The following is a 22,702-nucleotide window of genomic DNA, read 5'->3' on the forward strand; positions in this document are numbered from 1 at the left end:
AACAATACAAAACAATAGCAAAATGCCAGATGATGGGTACAGAAATAATTTTTAATCTATAAAGTTTAAATGAGAGGATCACTTCTGCCTGAGATAGGAAAGACTTCACAAGGAATTTCTATTTGTATACAATAGATATGCAGTTTCATATGCATACATCTTTTTATTATTATGTATTATTATGAAAATGCTTATTTCACCTTATAAGCTAAAAATAAAATAAAATAAAAATTTAAAAATAAATGAACAAAAAAGACTTCACAGAGTTGTAATCTGAGCAGAACCTTCAAGGGTGGATAGGATTTGGGTGGAATGAATCTTAGCGATGTTATCTAGTTAATTTAAAACTAGTTTTCAAAGTACCTTTTACTTGGGAGTTTTGAAGTAGCTAGTACCAAATGAAGGCCCCTAGGTGGTGCAGTGGATGGAACATTAGGACTGGAGTCTGGAAGACATGAATTGAAATCAGGCCTCAGACACTTCTTTGCTGTGTGACCCTGGGCAGGTCATTTAACTCAGTTTACCTCAGTTTTCTCATCTATAAAATGAGTTGGAGAAGGAAATAGCAAACAATTCTAGAGTCTTTTCCAAGAAAATACCTAATGGGATTTTGAAGAGTTAGACATGATTAAAAGCAGTGAAACCACAACAGCACCAAATGAAATTTCATCTTTTTGAGATAGTAACTTAGTTCTTTCTGAGTTATTTTAATAGTTAACTATAATATTTAATAATAATCTATTTTAATTATTAACAACATGTAATAATTATAATAATACATATGTACCAGCTGGATGATTGGTATTAAAAATGTGGATTGGGTATAGATGCTTTTGGTAATGGTAGAATATCTAACTTGGAAATAGATTGCCATAAAACATTATTTGAACATAGAAAAAAATTAAATGGATAATTTATAATAATCTACAGTGATAATTTTTAATTAACCTAGTCAGCTTGGAAAAATCTGTGTCTATTATATCTAGCTTATCAAGGTTTTAATTGAAATTGTGGTTAGTCAGCTGGGTGGCTCAATGGATAGATAAATTGCTAGACTCAGAGTAAGGACATATCTTGTTCATATCTGACTTTAGATACTTATTCCTTATGTGACCCTGGGCAAATCACTTACCTTCTTTCTGCCTCATTTTCCTCCTGTGTAAAATGGGAATTATAATTACAAATACCTTCTAGGGTTTTTATAAGGATTAAGTGAGATTATATATGTGGAAAAGCACTTTATAATCCTTAAGTAATTTTATAAATACTATTATTATTAATGTTATTATTATTGTCATCATCATTGGTGATGGTACTAATAGTGATAGTGGTAATGGTAGTGGTAGTAAAATGATCCAGGTCTTCTAAAGTAGAATAGCAATGAAACATTAAATTAATGATAATTATGCACATTTATACATTGCTTATGCTTAAAAAATCCTTTACATACATCATCTAAGCAATACCTAAAGTACTTTCTAATTCTAATTCCAGAGTCAACAAGTAGAACCCCGTATAAATTGAATATGAGACCTTGAAGGCAATGACTATCTGATGTTTTTGTATCTGCAGAACCTATGTAATAGTTGGCACAAGTAATAAGTTCTTGCTCAATTATATAGTTTGTGTGTCATATTTTAATACTTTGATGGATTTTTTACCTCATCATTGTGGACAAATCTGACAATCCAGATTATAACCCATCCAAGCTTTCTCTTTCTGGACAACTCACTTTATGCTTCCTCCTATAAAAGTTTCGTGGGTTGTCTCTTTAAGGTGCTGGGGCCTTCCTTTAGCTCTCTTGATATTGGACTTAGTATATCTTTCAGCTAGCCCTCACTCTTGTTATATAAGTCACTCATCTCTCTGAAGACATTCTTTATGCCTCTACTCATATCATTCTTCTTTAACAGTCACCTTTAATTTCCCCTTTGAGTATTGTCGATTTTTATTCTTGAATCTGTGATAATTTATGACTTCAAGCTAGATATAGTGTCACCAGAAGATTGTTTAAAAATAGACCTCATTTCAGGGAGAAGTTTAGGACCATTAAAATTTCTACATGGTTTTTCTTTAAAAAAAATATTAAAAACTTTTGGTCTTTTTTTGCTTTTTATTACATTAATATATCTTTATGGAATAAAAGAAGCATTTCCATTACACAGTACAATAAAAAGATGATTGTACCTGAAACTACTATGCTGCTAAACACAACTTGCTATGCCTTTCAAATATACAACAAAATCATCATATACATTTATTTTTTTCTCCTTTTTTATATCTGTCTCCCACCCCACCCCAGAGATGGCTACCATTAAACACAAATCGGTGTGTGTGTTTGTATATGTGTAAAATTATTTTTTATATACTATTTATTCTTTATTTGGATGCAGATAGCTTCTTTCTTCATATGATCTTTATGGTTAATTATTACAGTCAAAATGACTTACTCATTCAAAGTTGTTCTTTAAACAATATTGCTGTTACTGTGTACATTGTTCTCTTGATTCTGCTCATTTTGCACTTCATTATTTTATTCAAATCTTTGCATGTTTTTCTACGATCCATGAGCTCATCATTTCTTATAGTAGTTCATCACAATCATATACCACAACTTGTTCAGCTACATGTTTTTCCAAATGAAATCCAGTTTACTTTACTACCAGAAGTTCTGTAGTTATCTAGCTTCATATCATAGCTTGAATGATGACAAATACCTTTGGCAAAATGTATCTCTTTGCTTTATATCTTGCTTGCTAATACTAAACAAAATCATCAAATAAAGCTGTCTCTTGTTAAAAACCCAGTTGCATCTTTTTTTTTTAAGTAATTGGGGCTAAGTAACTTGCTCAAGATTACAAGGCCAGTTATTTCTGGGTGTAGTGCTAAGTATCTGAGCCCAGATTCGATCCCCAAGGTCATCCCGACACTGGGGCCGGTGCTCTTACTTGCTGAGCCACCTGGCTGCCCCGCATCTTTTTTTTTTTAAACCATAGAATTATGAAGTGGTTGTTTATTATTACTTTTATGCCCTGGTTCAGGCTGTATGATATCATCAGATATTTTTCTATTTTCTAGCTCATTCAACACATATTTGCCAAGTAATGTTGATGCTACATCCAAGAGCCTTTTCAAAATTGACTTACATTTAAAATAGAATCAGCAGTTTTCCTCACAACAGTCCTGTGGTATAGACAGTAAAATATCATTGTTCCTATCTTTTTCCTTTAGACCTGTGATTTCATTGGTATAGGGAAGTCTGAGAAAAACCACCTTCTACCAAGGAAGATCAGCAACTGTACTGCAATGTATCTAGTATTCTCTGACAGACACTAAGTTGAAAGACTTAATAAAATCTTCCTGACTTGAGGCCAATTTTTTTTATACACTATACTACATTGTCTTCCCATTTTACAAGGGGAAACCAAGATTGGACAAGTTAAGTGATTTGTTGAATCGAGATTTGAAGAAAAAAAAGGTTTTCCAAGAGACCTATTAAATAATAGTCTTATGATACTTTTTTATTGCTCTTTTAAAATATATAGTAAAAGATACTGTATTGAGACAATTATAGAACAATATTGCTAAAACATATAAATGTTTGCTATAGAAAATAAATTCTATAGGCTGTAGAAGAAAGGTATCAATATTGATTAAATTTGTCATAAAAATGTTTCACAACAGGTTGACATGAGCCTTGAAGGGATTGGTAGAATTTGAATAGACCAAGAGGAAGAACCTCTAAGATGTGAATAGTAGATGAGCATGGGGGAAAGTCAGATCACCCTGACAAACTTGTGCTTACATGTTGAGGAATCACATCAATGCAAACATTTTAAATAAAATCCTATCAAAAAGATAGTGTCACTATATATAAAAAATCTTTGTGACTGTTATGATAGTTATGATAATAATAGTAATAACTTTTATAGGATGCTTACCATGTGCCAAGCACTGTACTAAGTACTTTATAATTATTATTTTATTGGTTCCTCATCACAGCCCTAGGAGGTAGGTGCTATTATTATCCCCATTTTTCAGACAATCAAACTGAAGCAAATACAAGTTAAGTGACTTGGCCAGGGTCTCATAGTTAGTAAGTAAATTTGAACCCAGGTCTCCCTGACTCCAAGACTGACACTCTATCTGCTTTAATACCTGGATGAAAATCAAGGATGGTTCAACATCATAAAAACAATCAATTTAATCACATTAAAAACAAAACTTCCTAAGCCATTTGATTATATCAATAGATGTGGAAAAAGCCTTTGACAGTATAGCACTCATTTATTCTGAGTAAAAGAAACCTACACATAAGCATAGAAGGATTGTGGGATTTTTTTATTTGTTTTTTATTTTTATTTATTTATTTATTGTTAGTTCTTAACATTCATTTCCACAAGATTTTAAGTTAGAATTTTTTCTTCCCATCTTTCCCCTAACCCCACCCCAAAATAGTAAGCCCACTGAATACCCCTTCCCCCAATCTGTTCTTCCCGATATCCTTTCCCATCACCCCCCTAACTTTCTACCAGGGCAAGACAGACCTCTATACCCCAGTGCCTGTACATCTTATTTCCCAGTTACATGTAAAAAATAATTTTTTTAATAAACATTTGTTTTTTAAACTTTTGAGTTGTAGATTTTTTCCTTCTTCCCTCCTCATCCACCTCCCACTGGGAAAGCAAGCAATTCAATATAGGTTGTACATGTACAGTTACCCAAATCATTTCAATAGTTGTCATACTGTGAAAGACCAACTATATTTCCCTCCATTCTATTCTGCCATCTACTTACTCCATTTACTCCTTTGACCCTATCCTTTTTCAAAAATGTTTGCTTCTAACTACCCTCTCCCCCAATCTGCCCTCCCTTCTGTCCTCCCTCCTCCTATCCCCTCCCCCCCTGTTTTTCCATAGGGTAAGATACCCAATTAAGTGTGTATCTTATTCCCTCCTTAAGCCAAATTCAATGAGAATAAGGTTCTTCCATTCCCTTTCACCTTCCTGTTCTTCCCCTCCATTCTAACAGTTTTCTCTTGCCTCTTTTATATGAGATAATTTACCCTAATCTGTTTCCTTTCTCTTTCTCCCAATAAATTCCTCTCTCACCTTTTACTTTTATTTTTTTAGATATCATCCCTTCATATTAACCTCATCCTGTGCCCTCTGTCTATGTATACATGAACATACATAAGACCACACTTACTTTTATATTTATATACACATCCACCCTCCTATACATACATATATGTATGTGTGTGTGTATATATATATATATATACACATATATTCCCTTCAACTATCCTCATACTGAGAACAATCTTGTGAGTTACAATTATTGTTTTTCCATGTAGGAATGTAAATAGTTCAACTTTACTAAGTTCCTTATGATTTCTTTTTCCTGTTTACCTTCTCATGCTTCTCTTGGTTCTTGTATTAGAACGTCAAATTTTCTATTCAGCTCTGGTTTTTTCATCAAGAATGCTTGAAAATCCTATATTTCATTGAATGATCATATTTTCCCCTGTATCATTACACTCATTTTTGCTGGGTAGGTGATTCTTGGTTTTAATCCTAGCTCCTTTGACCTCTGGAATATCATATTCCAAGCCCTTTGGTCCCTTAATGTAGAAGCTGCTATGTCTTGTGTTATCCTGACTGTGTTTCCACAGTACTCAAAATTATTTTTTCCTGACTGCTTGCAGTATTTTCCCCTTGACCTGGGCACTCTGGAATTTGGCTATAATGTTTCTAGGAATTTTCTATTTAGGATCTTTTTCAAGAGGCGATTGGTGGGGAGTAGAAGCACGACCTTCCCATGGCTCCATCTTCCACCCTCTCCAATCCATGTAAAAAGGGGACTCTAAATAAACTTTGGAGCTGCAGAACCCACAAAATGACACAGAGAAGCCGCTGAGGACAGGCCGGCAGGAATCGGCCAGCTCAGAGCTCTGGGAGCCTAACCCAGCCCCATGCGAGGCTTTAGCCCCAGGGCGGGCCTGACCAGCCGCCAGCCAGAGGGACTCCAGATCAGCAGCAGCTGTGGCTGTTTCCAGATTTATCAATACATAGATGCGAAGAACAAGGTGAGAGGCCAGTGCAGTCTGGACTTTGGGACCCAGTAAGTGGGAGTGCATAGCTTTTACCCCCGGGGCGAGAAAGCGCTGAGATGCCAGCACAGCCTGCCAGCACCACGTGGAGGCTTCAGCTCCTGGCCTGCAGAGTGTAGGGGCACCAAGCACCAGTCTGAGGGGTAATCGCTCTTGCTTTAACCTACTTGGATCTGGATTGCACTCTAGGGTGGAGGTCCTGGGGTGTGTGTCCAGCTTGCCAGAGCGTGTGGAGACCTCAGAGAGGGCACCCATCTAATACCTCCAGCAGCTAAGAAAACCCCAGCGTTTGGGACAAAAACTCCCCTGTCTGGTGGCAGAGTCCTACTGTGGCAAAAAGCCCAAAAGTCAAATCATTGAGTGGCAAAATGAGCAGGCAAAGGAAACAAAGCAGACAGAAGATTCCAACATTACATTCCTATTTTGGGGATAAGAAGGAGCAAGGCATGGAACAGGAGGAAAACAGTGAAGTCAGAACTCCTGCACCAAAAGCTTCAAAGGAAAAAGCTGGTTACAGACCATAGAGGACCTTAAGAAGCAGATAAGAGAAGTGGAGGAAAAATTGGGAAGAGAAATGAGAACAATGCAAGAAAATTATGAAATGAGAGTCAACAGCCTGACTGAAGAAAATAATACCTTGAAAAACAGACTGACTCAAATGGCAAAGGAGGCTCAAAAAGGCAATGAGGAGAAGAATGCCTTAAAAAGTCGAATTTGCCAGATGGAAAAGGAATCTCAAAAGCTCACTGAGGAGAATCATTGCTTCAGAATTAGATTGGAGCAAATGGAAGCTAATGACTTTATGAGAAATCAAGATGCTGTTCAACAGATCCAAACAAATGAAAGAATAGAAGGCAATGTGAAATATCTCATGGGAAAAACCACTGACCTGGAAAATAGATCCAGGAGAGATAATTTAAAAATTATTGGACTACCTGAAAGCTGTGACCAAAGTAAGAACCTAGAACTCATCCTCCAGGAAGTTCTCAAAGAAAACTGCCCTGATGTTTTAGAACCAGAGGGCAAAATAGAGGTTGAAAGAATCCACCTATTACCTCCTGAAAAATATCCCAAAAAGAAAACTCCTAGGAATATTATAGCCAGGTTCCGGAATTCCCAGATTAAGGAGAGAATATTACAAGCAGCCAGGAAGAAACAATTTGAATATTGTGGAAACACAATCAGGATAACCCAGGATCTGGCAGCTTCTACACTGAGGGATCGAAGGGCTTGGAATGTGATATTGCGGAGGTCAAGGGAGCTGGATTAAAACCAAGAGTCACCTACCCAGCAAAACTGAGTATCATGTTTAAGGAGAAAATATGGTCATTCAGTGGAATAAAGGACTTTCAAGCATTCTTGCTGAAAAAGCCAGAGTTGAATAGAAAATTTGACATTCAGATACAAGAAGCAAGAGAAGCATGAGAAGGTAAACAGGGAAAAGAAATCATAAGGAACTTATCAAAGTTGAACTATTAACATTCCTACATGGAAAAACAATAATTGTAACTTATGAAACTTTTCTCAGTAGTTGAAGGGATTAGAAATATATATATATATGTCATTATATGTGGGTATGCAGGTATATGAATACATATGTGAATGTGTGTATATACGTTTACAGGTATACATAGATAGAGGGTACGGGACCAATTTAACAGGAAGGGATGATACTTAAAAGGTGAAATTAAGAGGTGAGAGGAATATAATGAGAGGAGATGGGGAGAGACAGATTGGGACAAACTATCTCACAGAAGAGGCAAGGGAAAATGGTTACAATGGAGGGGAAGAATAGGAAGGCAAGGAATGGGTCATCCTTATTCCTATTGAATCTGGCTTGAGGAGGGAGGGAAATACACACTAAATAGGGGATCTCATCCTCCAGGAGAATGGGGGGGGGACGGGGATGAGAGGGGGGATGATGGAAGGGAGGGCAGGCGGGGGGGGAGGGAAGTTGGAAGCACCCACTTTTGAAAAGGGACAGGATCAAAGTAGAGAATAGAACAAGTGAGAGGTGGGATAGGAGAGAGGGAAATATAGTCAGTCTTTTACAATATACCTACTATGTTATTGTTTTGCATTAGCCGCACATGTACAACCTATACTGAACTGCTTGTCTCCCTAGTGGGGGTGGTTGGCAGGGGGGGAAGGGAATGAATCTGGAATTGAAAGTTTTAAAATCAAATATTCAAATATATATATATATGTGTGTGTATATATATATATTATATATATATATTCTATTATTAATACCATCTTACATGTAATTAAGAAATAAGATATACAGGCACTGAGGCATAGAGATCCACTGGAAAAGTAGAAACGGGTATGGGAGAAAATATGGGAGAGAAGAGATTGGAGGTGGGGATATCCTGTGGGACTGCCATTTTGGGGGGATGGGTGGGGGATAAACGGGGAGAAAATTTGTAATTCAAAATCTGGCAGAAACGAATGATGTAAATTTTAAAAAAAGAGGCGATTGGTGAATTCTTTCAATTTCTAATCAAATCACAAAAGATAAAATAGATTATTTCTATTATATTAAATTGAAAGGCTTTTGCCAAAAACAAAATCACTGCAAATTGTAGATAAGAAGAAAAGCTGTCAATTGGAAAAGATATTTTTGCATCGATTTTCTGATAAGGGTCTGATATCATAGGATCATAGGTAGGTCTGGAAGTTACTTCTAGAGTAGCATGGTATTCCAAAAGTCTTAGTGCAGTTTCAAACTTTAATAAAATAGCTTCAGTAGCTTAAAACTGCACTAGGACTTTCAGAATAGCCTGTTTAGGGGGCCTTGATTAAATATAAGACCAGATTTTGTAGCCCCACCCTGTCAGTAGCTTTAGCTGCTAAAAATCCAGAAATAAAGAGTTCTCAACATCAAAGTTCTTGGCACTGTCTGATTCTTCAGTATCTGAAATAGATGCTTTTTCAGCAGAAATGACATTAAAGAAGCTGTGATACTATCTGACTTGCTACTGTAACCTAAGGCTTGCAGAGCCTTTCCATCTTACTTGTAGCTAAAACCTTCTTTGTCTTTTGTCTCCCCCTATAATAATGTGAGCCCTTTGTGTGCATGGTTTATATTTCTTTATTATTTCTCCTGTATTTTGTATAGGCTGCTGTCTCTCATACATTGCCTTCTCACCTGTCCTTCTCATAATGTCTCTTTCTTCTAGAATCAGTGTAGATGTCACTTCTTTTATATAACCTCTTTTGTTCTCCCAAACTTCAAGTCTTCTCTCATTCCTTAGATGTTCCTAGAGCATTTTGTCTAAATTTCTCCTTTCCCTCTGTAACACTAACTTTTAGTATACTTACCTGTGTACATGCTATTCTCTTGACACTGCCACCTCTAGTTATTTCTTTGAGTCCAGAGAATGTATCTTTTTCTAGTTGGTACAGTTCCTGTGCCCTGGGTGTTACATAGTCAGTGCTTTATAAGGAATTGAATTGCAAAATAGCACTTGAATAACCAAATCTCTTTAGGAAAATTACTTGAAAATACTGGTCAGAAAAAGAGTTAATGGGAAAAAAAATTATCCATTTCCTTATAGCTAGTATTAATTATGAGAAGAGGGAAGCAAGTATTGAAAATTACCTTTGACAGCAAAAAAGTCATTGGAAACATCAACATAGGCACTAAAAGAGCACATTGGAAATTCATAGTGCACATTTATTCAATTATTTCATAGCATTTGAGTGATTAATTTAGGCAGTTTTATTTTAGACTGTTGTTATGAACATTATGATTACAGTTACTCCAAAAGAACACTCTGTGATTAGAGTTTTCTTTTGTTTGTGAAAATGTTGTGTTAAAACTGAATAATTTTATAACCCTCTCTAGATTTTCATGTAATTACTTTTAAGTTGTTAAGTAGCATCACCTTTTTTTAAATACTTTTCTGATTCATTATTAAGTTCAACTTAAAGTTCATATTTTCTTAATAGTAAATTATCGTGAAAAATGCCCTGAAAAATTTTGGTTAAATCTGGCTTGTAACATTGAATTTTCATAAGTCTATAGCTACTTACAAGTATTAACTATATTGATGTTTATATTACTACATAGTTTAGAATTCATTCATGAGGGGCAGCGAGTTAGAGCACCAGCTCCAGTGTTGGGATGACCTGGATCAAATCCGGGCTCAGATACTCAGCACCACACCCAGAAATAACTGGCCGTGTAACCTTGAACAAGTTACTTAACCCCAATTGCTTTAAAAAAAAAAATTCATTCATGAATAAAAATCAAAGGATTAGGTTTGCTAATTGTTATTTATTTGTTAAGCTTAATATATTATGGAGTGCAGAACATTTTTTTCTCTGATAATCATGCCAGAGTTTCTAAGGAAATTTGGAAAATATTGAAAGCTCTTATTCAAGGAATTGGGCTTTAAAATAAGTGTATGATTATATCCAAGTATCTTGTGAAGTGTCTTTATTATTGTATTTTTCAGAAATCTTTCTTTTCTGGTGTTTAATGTTTATTTTTTCACTTTTAATATTTTAAATTTTTTCCCCAATTACATATTAAAGCAATTTTTCAAAGATTTTTTAAAAAAAGTTTTGAATTCCAAATTCTTTCCCTTCTTCCCTCCCATCCCTCATCCTTGAGATGGTAAGCAATCTTATATAGTTTGTACATATATAATCATATAAAATATTTCCATATTCATCATTTTGTATAAGAAGACTGAAATAAAAAAAAAGAAAATGAAAAATATCATGCTTCGGTCTGTATTCAGACAATATTAGCTCATTCTCTGGAGGCAGATAGTATGCTTCATCATTAGTCCCTTGGGATTGTCTTGGAGCATTCTGTTGCTGAGAATAGCTAGTCGTTCACAGTTGATCCTTGTACAGTATTGCTGTTACTGTGTTTAACAATTTCCTGGTTCTGCTTCCTTCAGTTTGCATCAGTTCATGTAAGTCTTTTCAGGTTTTTCTGAAATCATCCTCTTTGTCATTCTATCACAATCATATACCACAGCTTATTTAATCATTCCCCAATGATAGGCATCCACACAATTTCAAATTCTTATCCACCACGAAAAGAGTTGCTATAAATATTTTTGTACAAATAGGTTATTTTTCCCTTTAAAAATTTTTTTTGGTATATAGACCTAATGGTGGTATTGCTGGGTCAAAGATATACACAATTTTATAGCCCTTTGGTCATAGTACTAAATTGCTCTCCAGAATGGTTGGATCAATTCACAACTCCATCAAGAGTGCATTATTGTTTTCCCACACCCCTTCCAACATTTATCATTTTCCTATTTTGGTCATATTCACCAGTCTAATAGGTGTGAGATGGTACCTCATAGTTGTTTTAATTTACATTTCTCTAGTTGATAGTGATTTCAAGCAGGGCTTCTTAAAATTATTCCTCTTGTGACCCCTTTTCCTTTTCATTGAAGTTGTGTGGCCTAGTGGCATGTGCAGTGTAAAGTACCCATGCTTTTTGTCACTCAGACTGTAGTGAAGTTCCATGATGCAACATGGGCAAGCGATGCCAGAAACACCTTGGATTCATTATGTGTCTGATTTTGAATTAATTTTTGATCCTTGCACATTCAGGCGTTTCATAATTTCATGTTTCACAAGTGTTGATTTAGAATATTTGGTTCATATGACTGTAGATAGCTTTGATTTCTTCATCTGAAAAGTACTTGTTTGTATCCTTTGACCATTTATCAATTTGGGAATGGCTTGTAGTTTTATAAATTCGACTTCTTTATATATTTGAGAAGTAACACCTTTATCAGAGATACTTGTTGCAAACTTTCCCCCCAGTTTTCTGATTTTTTAAAAATTTTGTTTGCATTGGTTTTGTTTGCAAAAACTTTTTAAATTTTATATAACTAAAATTGTCTCTTTTATATTTTATAACACCCTCTTTTTTTCTTTGGTCTTAAATTCTTCCCTCATCCATAGATCTGACAAGGTATTCCATGCTCTCCTAATTTACTTATGGTTTCACCCTTTACGAATAAATTATGTACCCATTTTGACCTTATCTTGATATATAGTGCACGACATTAGTCTGTACCTAGTTTCTGCCATACTGTTTTTTTTAGTTTTCCAAGCTTTTTTTTGGTCAGATAATAAGTTTTTATTCCAAAGTCTTGAATCTTTCTGTTTATCATATACTAGATTGCTATGGTCATTTACTATAATATAATGTGTACCTAATCTATTCCCCACCCTATTTCTTAACCAGTACCACATTGTTTGATAATTATCACTTTATAATGCATTTTGTTTGAGATCTAATATGTATAGACCACCTCCTCACATTTTTTTTCATTGATTCCCTTGATATCCTTGATCTTTTGTTTTTCCATATGAATTTTGTTATTATTTTTTCTAGGTCTATAAAATAATTTTTTGGTAGTTTGACTGGAATGACACTGAACTAATAGATTAATTTACATAGAATTGTCATTTTCATTATATTGGTTTGGCCTATCCATGAGCAATTAAGGTTTTTCCATTTGTTTATGTCTCACTTTATTTGTGTGAAAAGCGTTTTGTAAATGTGTTCACATAGTTCCTGGGTTTGTCTTGGCAGGTAAACTCCCAATATTTTATATTGTCTGCAGTTATTTATTTTTTAAAGCAATTGGGGTTAAGTAACTTACTCAAGGTTACATGGCCAGTTATTTTTTGTGTGGGTGCCAAGTATCTGAAGCCAGAACCAAATCCGGGTCTCCCGACACTGGAGCTGGCGCTCTTACTCACTGCGCCACCTGGCTGCCCCATATGCAGTTATTTTAAATGGAATTTCTCTTTACATCTCTTGCTGCTGGATTTTGTTAGCAGTATATAGAAATACAGGTCATTTATATAAGTTTATTTTGTATCCTGCAACTTTCTAAAGTTAATTATTTCAAGTAGTTTTTTTAGTTGATTTTCTAGGATTCTGTAAGTATATCATCATATCCACAAAGAGTGATAATTTTGTTTCATCATTTTCTATTATAATTCCTTCAATTTCTTTTTCTTCTTGTATTGCTATAGCTAATATTTCTAGTACAATATTGAATAATAGAGGTGATGATGGGCATCCTTGCTTCACCCCTTGATTTCACTGGGAAAGTTTCTAGCTTATCCCCGTTACAGATAATGCTTGCTTATTGTTTTAGTAAATATTACTAATCATTTTAAGGAAAGTTCCCTTTATTCCTATGTTTTCTAGTGTTCTTTTTTTAAATAGGAATAGGTATTGTATTTTGTCAAAGGCTTTTTCTTAATCTATTAAGATAGTCCTTTGATTTTTGTTTGTTTTGTTATTGATATAGTCAATTATGCTGATGGTTTTCCTAATACTGAACCAACCCTGCACTCCCACCTAGTCATAGTGTATGATTCTTGTTATATATTGCTATAATCTGCTTGCTAGTATAGAAATCTTTTATATTATAATACCATGTCTATTTTTGTATGAAAAAACAAAAAACTAAGTGCCTTTATTTAGAAAATAAAGTAGCTGTTTTTTGTCAATTAGTAGACATTTATATAAGTGCCTGCTCTGTGCCAGGCACTGTGCTAAACACCTGAGTTACAAAGAAATGCAAAAGATGGTCACTATCCACAAGGGGCTCACTATCTAATGGGGGAGATAATATTCAAATATCTGTACAAAATAGATATGTACAGAAATAATAAGAAATAATCAACAGAAAGAAAATAACTAGAATTAAGAAGGATCAGGAAAGACCTCTTGGTTGTGGAGGTGATATGAGAAAACATTCATTGCATGATGACCAGTCAGTGAAAGTGGCTAGAGTTGGGAAATGGAATATCTTATTTGAGGAACAGAAAGAAAGCCATTGTTGAAGGAAGAAAGGATGGATAGCAAGAAAGAATGATTTAATAATAATATTAATTTTAATATATAAAATCTCTACTGTGTTCCAGAGCTTCCTTTGCTAAGTGCTGTACAAATATTAATTCACAACAAACCTGCAAGTAGGTGCCATTTTACAGTTGAGAGAAGTAAGGCAGACAGAAGTTAAGTGATTTGCCCAGGGTCATAAAGCTCTTAAAATCCAAGGTTGGATTTGTAATCTTCCTGATTCCAGTTTAGTGTTCTATCCATTATGCCACTTCTCCTACTAGGTGAATATGTTTTGTGGTATGTAATGTGAGGTATAAGAAAACTGAAAAGGTGAAGGGAAGCAGCTTGTTTTTGAAGAGTTTTGAATGCCAAACAATTTTCTGTTTGATCCCATTAGTGATAGCGAGCCACTGTAGTTTCTTTAGAAGATGGGGTGGCATGGCTGGATATATACTTCAGGAAAATCATTTTGGTAGTTGAGTGCAATAGAAAGAAGCTTGTGGCAGGGAGACACAACCAACAGGCCATAGCAGGAGTCTAGAAATGAGGGCCTGCACTAGGGTCATGGCAATATCAGAAGAAAAAAAGGGATTTTTTTGAAGAAATGTTGCAAAGGTGAAATCTATAGGCATTGGTAACAGATTGGATGTGGAGAGTGAGTGAGTAGTTAAGGAAGAGACTTAGGTTGAACTAGGGAGGATATCCACCACTGGGAGGAAAGTGATGACTTCAATAGTAATTACAAAGTTTGGAAGGGGAGAAGGTTTGGGGAAGAAGATTAATTCAGTTTTTGACATGTTGAGTTTTAAGATGTCTGCAAGACATCCAGTTTGACATGTCTGAAAGGCATTTGGGGCCTAGAGAAGGGAAGTCAGGAGAGAGGATATGGCTGACTAAATAGATTTGGGAATCATTAGTATTAGTGATTATAATTGAAACCATGGGAGCAGATGAAATCACCAAATGAAATAATATAGAGAAAAAAGAACATGTAACACCTGTGGCTAGTGATCATGAACTAGATGAAGATTCAGCAAAGGAGACTGAAAAGGAATGATCAGGTGAGTAGAAGTAGAACCAGGAGAGAGTAGCGTCCTGAAAATCTGGAAGGAAGAAATTATCAAGGAGAAGAGGGTGATTGAGGGCAGCAGAGAGGTCAAGTAGGATGAGGATTGAGAAAAAGCTATTAGATTTGCCAGTTAAGAGGTTGTTAGTAACCCTTGGAGAGAGCAGATAAGTGAAAAGTAGGAGCTGTTTATTTGGTCTTAGAAGATCTGTGTATCTCTATTGGTTCATTAAAAATAAACCTTTTCCTTGAAATAAAAAGCTTAGGGGTTGCTTTCTTTTTTTAATTGTGGTTTTACACATTACGGGGGAGGATATTTTATGTATACTTACTAAGAAAATTCCTATGTTAATAGCTAAAAATCTGCTATTTTGAGCATACATTTCTCCCCTATCTGTAGATTTATTTTTAAAGGTAACATGACTTTTTTTCCAAATATCTGAAAACTACACACATATTTTCCTCATGGAATATATAATACAGTAACCACATTTTCTTTAGTTATAGCACCTTTTTTTTTTTAAGCAATTGGGGTTAAGTAACTTGCTCAAGGTTACACGGCCAGGTAAGTGTCTGAGCCTGGATTCGATCCCCAGGTCATCCCGACACTGGGGCCGGTGCTCTTACTCACTGTGCTACCTAGCCACCACTAGTTATAGCACCTTTAATATCCTATTCATCAGACAGGTAGATTCATAAATTTAAAAGCAAGTTATTTTGATGTATTATCATGTCCACATGTAGAACTGATATCCAGTATAAATTGCATCATTGTTTCTTTCTTTGTAGGAGTGTTGTGGTACCTGTGAAGAAGGCTCCTCCTGGTAGTTTGGCTGTTACTACTGTAGGAGCTGCTACTGCTGGAAGTGGGCTGCCTGCAGGCAGTACACCTAATATATTTGCTGCTACTGGAGCTACACCAAAAAGTATGATTAATACAACAGGTATTGTCCTTAAATATTTTTGTGACCCCTCATCTTTTACTTTCTGTTTTCCTTCTTCCTTTTCTTCTTTTTTGATATGTAAAAATAAACACCTTGAATAGTTAAGATGCTTAACTTTTCTGGGAGTCAAAGTTAATAGCATTGGGGGGAATATCCTTGCAGTTTTAGAATCCTTTGGCTTACTATTTTAAAGTCCATGCTTGCATTTTTTTCCTCCTCTCCCCATTTATCTCTCAGAATGGTGACTGCCATTTACTCTCAAAGGGAAATCTACATACTAAAAGATATATATAGGGTGCAAAAGCAATTGAGAATTTGAACCTTTAAGACAGCATTATATAAATGGGGAATTATATCAGGAAGTCAGAGTATACCATTAATCAGCACCCTAACTCCTTTTCACTGATAGAAAATGGCTTTGAGATTATATATCTATATCCATATGGATATATAATTCAGTCGTAATGGATGATATCTGCTAAGCCCCATAAGGAATGCCAATATTCCCTTAAGGTCCCTGTTGATACACCCAAAGGATACATTCCAGCCTAGAACAAAAATTGATGAAAAGTGCATGTTAACAAGAATAGTCATTATTTGGCATTGAATTAATTTATAATTTGAGATTATGTTGCTGTCCAGGTCATTGGCTGCCTTTTCCAAAAGATTCTTTATCACAGAAAATTCCACAGCGTGAATTTTTAAAAACCCTACTGAAGTTAACTTTTTTTTTTTTAATTTCCAGGAATGTTCCTGTTGATGCTTAGTTCAAATAAATCCTTACCCAAATCTTTGTGATTCCCTTTTAGGTATTTATACAACGCAAGATGATCCCTGCCTTTCCTTCCCTGACTATAGTAGCCTTCTCTTCTCCAAACTGTATAGCCTTAAACTTTTCCATCTATCATCGTTATTTAGACCCTTCCCATTTTGATTAATTTTGTGCTTTCTGTATCTTGTTTATCATCCTCCCTTTGAGTCTGACAAACCATCCACAACACATTTATGGAACTAGTTATAGGAGAAAGTGCTCCTAATTTTATCAAGCTTAATTATATCCAATTTGTATCAATTTATCTTCAGCCTGCCATAAAAGAATGATTTGTCATTTAGGATTTATCTATTTTGTAAAGGTTTTTGTTTGTTTTAAATATCTAGCTTATCTGAAGATTTGATTGAAAGCCTTTTTTCCCCAGCTTCAGTTCCTTATTTTTTTTCCCACTCTCCTTACTGTAAAAAAGAGCGCATTTTAATGTCATGTACTAAAAAATTTGCCCAGTATGGGTCCTTTAAAATAGAACAAAATATTAAGAAAAATTATGTATGTATTCCATACTACTGCTTTAGTTAACAATTATTTTTTATCTCTCAATCTTTATTGAGACACAGGTCATGAAATAAATTATTTTATTCTTTCGTGGCCCTTATAAAAGACAAATCCTGATATTTTTCACAAACTTAGTTTCCGTTTCAAGAAGCAAATAAGAGGTATAGGGACAAATAAGAGGTACATTGGAATAAAGATTTAGAGTTAGATTGTACTTTAAAGATTATCTGATCCAAGACTCTTCTTTTATAGATGAGGAAGCTAAGGTCCAGGGAGGTTAAGTAACTTGCCCTGTAGGTGGCAGAGTTAGATTTAAACCCAGGAATTTTGACTCTAAATCCAGCATTTTGTCCACAATACTTCTCTATCTTATCACTTAGTTTCTATAAAACATCTGCCGAGGTCAGTTTTTGATATACATATTCTTTAGAAATAAATTGCCTATTTACTATCAGCTATAGTCTTTAAAGATGCAGTACAAGGCATTTTGTTTTGGAAAATGCTATATGATTTGATAATATGAAGGGACACTAGATGTCCCTCAACTCCACTTCTGTTTACTGAGCTTCTATAGTATATCATTAGCAACTGTTCTGAAATAATACTTTGTCATGGAAGAAAATGTATAGTAAGAGTATTTTAAAATCTTAGAAAGAAAGATTTAATCAAATACACTATCGCTTAAGCAAGTCCATTCTCAATATGATTTTGTGTGTCTGTGTCGGCAGTGTAGAAAATTTAGACCTAGAAATTTAATTCAGAGATTAAAAAAACAAATATTTCATAGCATAGGAACAAAAGTAGGGAAATTTGCTTCAGAATTTGCATTGTCTTGAAAGATTTTATCAGTCTCACTTTATGCTGAAGCTTATTTTCATCTGTTGTCTTTCATTTTATGTTAAAATATATCCCATTTTGTAACATTTGTTTTTGCTAGATGGATATGTAAAACAATCGAATTGTTAGTGCAGCCAAATGCTGTTTAAATTTATCAACAATTACAAAGTGTACTGATTGTTTGTTTTTAAACATTACTGTATTGTTTTGTTTAAAAATTGAGATAATTTTTTTCAAAACCAGAAAAGAAAGCCATAAAACTAAGCGTTCTGTTAAATCTACAACTAACTTTATTTTTAAGACTGAAAGTAGTATTATTTTGGAAACAGGTGCAGTGGATTCAGGCTCATCTTCATCCTCCTCCTCCTCTAGTTTTGTGAATGGTGCTACCAGCAAAAACCTTCCAGCTGTACAAACTGTGGCTCCAATGCCAGAGGATTCAGCTGAAAATATGAGGTATGAAAGGCACAAGCCTCATTTTTTTTTTTTTACCATTTTCCTAATCTTACTTCAGTACTTAATCTTAATTCATTTGGTCTCCCATGCTTGCAAATATGGAGCTATTTTTGATACTTCCTTCTCTTTATCACCTGGATAAAGCTTGGGAAGTCCTATGACCTTCCAGTGCTAAAACTTTCTCATCTAGACAATGGGGGGATTGGACTAGATGGCATCTGTATTTGCCATATATTTCTAGTTATATGATCATCTTTACCCTTATGTCTCCTATCTAATAAATTATTGGGTTTTTGCCATCTCCAAAACATCTCTGGAATCTCTTCCACCTCTTCTCTTTTCCTACTAACATTACTCAAGTATCTGGCTCCCAAGTAAAATACAAGCTCCTTTTCTGGTATTCAAGACCTCTACCATCTGTCACCATTCTACTTTCTCACCCTTATTTCCCATTAATCCTCTCCAAAACCTCTACGTGCCAGTCAGGTTGTATAGTTCTTTGCCTCAGGACAAGAATTATGTTCTCTTAATGTTGCCCCTTTATTCATACTTTTCCCAGTGCCTCAAATACCCTTCTCCCCCTTCTTTGCCTACTGAACCTATCCTTGTGATCCCATCTGAAATGCCATCTCCTTTAGGGAAACTTCCCAGTTCCTGCCAGAAAGTAACATTGTTCCCCCTTAGACATACATCATCTAAAACTTTGTTTTGTAACTTTTCATGTATTTGCCTTGTAATGTACATCAGAGCTGTTTTACATCACTGTTAGACTGTAAGTTCCTCAAAAGAAGAGAATCATATCTAAATTTTTGTACCTTGTCTATTGACTAGCACAGTGCATTACAAAAAGGTGAATGCAAAATATTTATTTTATGGTTGATTTAAGTTACAACTAACCCTTTACACATGAACTTTCATTTATAAATTACTTCTTAAAAACTAACATCTTATATCTTACTTATTTCTGTGTTACCTAGAGCCCTTTTATTTTGCTTTTCTTTTAGCCTTGAGACAAATATAGAAAGAAGTTACCTGCATGAAAGAAAAACAGCAATGTCAGAATATTAACTCATGGAATATAATATTTGGTATTACAGTAGAAATTTAATATTGTTATTTTATCAGACTATTTAATACCAGGGAAAGTTTATTTTTAATTTGTTAAATATGGCCTGTAGCATAGTAAAACTGTAATTATCTTGGAAATAGTGAAGTTTTGCCACAGGGTACTAACATGGTTAGTGACATGGTACCTCTTCAGGGCCCCAACATGCTGGTGAAAACTTCCTTCCTGTGGATGTTGTGCCAAGTGTTGTACTTAGCCCTATGCCACTCTTTAGGCTCCCTGTTCAAAGTAAAGTGTACCTCCCTTTGTTTCCAACATTCCAGGTGTCTCACCACTATCATTCCCCTTTCCTGGGCCTCCCTGTTAAGACTGCTGTAGTTCAATTGCACCTGACAGGGTAGACTAATTTCATTCTACCTGACTGGGGACTCATACCACACTGGAGACCTGAGGTTGATGACTGTATACACGCTGGCCTTGGGTTATATTTTGAACTCTGCCTCTCCCATTCTTCTCTGTCCACTTCTCTGAATTTACCTGGATGCCAGAGTTATCTGTTATAGTGCTGCAATGAAATAATGGTTCCAAAATCATATTATGTTGTGATGATATCAATTACATGGTAAAAATGTTAAGGGGCTAGTTGTTCCAAATCATTTAAAAAATAATTTATATACTGCCTTTTCTCTAATGATACAACATAATTCTTATAATCTAGATCAGAAAATTGAACTTACCCCAATTGATAAATGGTCAAAGGATATGAACAGGCAGTTTTCGGAGAAAGAAATTAAAGCTATCTATGAGCACATGAAGAAATGCTCTAATTCACTATTGATTAGAGAAATGCAAATCAAAACAACTCTGAGGTACCACATCTCACCAGTCAGATTGGCTAAGATGACAAAACAGGAAAATGACAAATGCTGGAGAGGATGTGGGCAAACTGGAACACTAATGCATTGTTGGTGGAGTTGTGAACTGATCCAGCCTTTCTGGAGAGCAATCTGGAATTATGCCCAAATGGCTATTAATACTTTCATACCCTTTGATCCAGCAATACCACTCCTAGGGTTATACCCCAAAGAGATCATAGAAATGGGAGAAAGACCCATATGTACAAAAATGTTTATAGCAGCTCTTTTTGTTGTGGCAAAGAATTGGAAATTAAGGGGGTGCCCATCAATTGGGGAATGGCTGAACAAGTTGTGGTATATGCATGTTATGGAATACTATTGCGCCATAAGAAACGGGGAGCAGGCGGTCTTCATATTTACCTGGAGAGGCTTAAAAGAACTGATGCTGAGTGAGAAGAGTAGAACCAGGAGGAATTTGTACACAATTACAGACACAACGTATGTGTGATGACCAACTTTGATAGACTGGACTCTTCTCAACAACACAGGGATATAAGTCAATCCCAAAAGACGCATGATGGAGAGAAAAACGTGCATCCAGAGAAAGAACTAGAAAGAACTAAATTTATATCCAGGTGGAAGCAAAATACCTGATCTTTTTCGTTCTCTTATTTGATTTTATGTCCTCTATACCATTTTTCATCCCAGCGGGTACAATCCATCCTTATAACCTGACCATTGTATAATGTGAAAGTATCTACAGATCCTATACTTGATTATAAGACGCCATGGGGGGGGAGGGAAGGGAGGGGGACAAAATGTGAAATTCAAGGAATTGTGGAATTGAATCCTGTAAACTAAAAGGAAACAAACAAATTAATAAATTAAAGTTTAAAAAAAAAAGAAAATTGAACTTAAAAACTTTCCACTCTTAAAGGAAATTTAAGAGTTCTAAAAAAGCATACCTTTGTTCTGACCTGAAAATATTTTTTTTTTACTTGGACTTGCATTCTTTATTTTGATTCCTTTTTCTTTATCAAAAAGAAGGATCTTTGGACTTAAAACAAATAAAAATATGTAATATATTTGAAACTCAAACAAGATGATGAGCAAATTGATCCTAGAGCAATGAACAATTTTTGAGCCACTGTCAATGCTCTTTAAAAGATCATGGAGAATGGAAATAGGTGCTATTGGCCTGGAAAAGGAAAATGTCCTGATATTCAGTAAAGTAAGGGATTTTCAGTCTGCATTAATTTCAATTCTTGGTGAAATTCTAGAACATGTGTGTGTGTATGTAAAATTAAATGGATTGTTATTGAAGACATAGAAGAGAAAGTAATGATCCAGAAGTCTTCATGGCTTTATTAAGAAGTCATACCATATTAATCTCATTTTATTTTTTTAAGTATTGATAAAAATAATAGCTAACATTTATATAGTGCCTTAAGATTTGTAAAGCATTTTATAAATACTATCTCATTTTATTCTCATAACAACCCCTGGGAAATAGGTACTATTATTATTATCTCCATTTTATGGGTGAGGAGACTGAGACAGAAAGAGGTTAAGTGACTTTTCCAGGTTCACATAGTTACCAAGTTACCTTGGCAGGATTCAGACTGAGGTCTCACTGACTCCAGAATTCACATTCTCTCCAACTAAATTGGTAAATTAAGGCAATGCTGTATTTCGGCAAAGTATTTCACATGGTTTCATGCTGTCTTTGAGAAATAGATGTGTGACTAGATGGTTAGGTAGATAAAGAAATGGATAAATGACCCACCCCAAAAAGTAGTCATTAATGATTACATGTCAACCTAAAGGGAGATGTGTAATTGAGTATATTAGGGAATCTTTTCCTGATCTGGTGTTGATGAACACTTTTATTAGTGCCTTGGACATGGGAATAAATGCATTAGTCAAATTTGTCAATGGCTTTTATCTGGGAAGAAGAGCTAGCAGAAAAGTTCTAGTCTGAAAAGAACTTAACAGACTGGAGTCTGGACCATTTATCCCAATCAAAATCAAAGAGATAAAACTTAATAAGGATAAATATTAAAATTCTATTCAAGGGTTTAAAAAATCAACTTCATTTGTGTAGGATGTGGGAGCTGTTTGTGCTACATAATTGATCATGTGAAAAAGATGGGGAGTGTTTAGTAAACTGGAAATTCAACACGTAGAA

At 34.9% G+C, this 22,702-nt stretch overlaps 1 protein-coding gene across 3 annotated transcripts in view; it reads left to right on the forward strand.

Annotated features, from left to right (window-relative positions):
* The window catches only part of NBEA (neurobeachin), an 809,664-nt gene that overhangs the window by 311,168 nt on the left and 475,794 nt on the right, over positions 1-22,702 (forward strand). For all 3 annotated transcript variants that reach the window (XM_069079971.1, XM_069079972.1, XM_069079973.1), the window contains exons 31-32: positions 15,817-15,971; positions 18,465-18,591. In XM_069079971.1, coding sequence (XP_068936072.1) covers positions 15,817-15,971; positions 18,465-18,591 — 282 coding nt within the window. The remainder of the gene's footprint in view (positions 1-15,816; positions 15,972-18,464; positions 18,592-22,702) is intronic.

This window comes from Petaurus breviceps, unplaced genomic scaffold, assembly GCF_028583685.1.
Source record: "Petaurus breviceps papuanus isolate PSGF00001 unplaced genomic scaffold, PetGlider_PUasm1.0 91133, whole genome shotgun sequence".
Classification (NCBI taxonomy): Eukaryota; Metazoa; Chordata; class Mammalia; order Diprotodontia; family Petauridae; genus Petaurus; species Petaurus breviceps.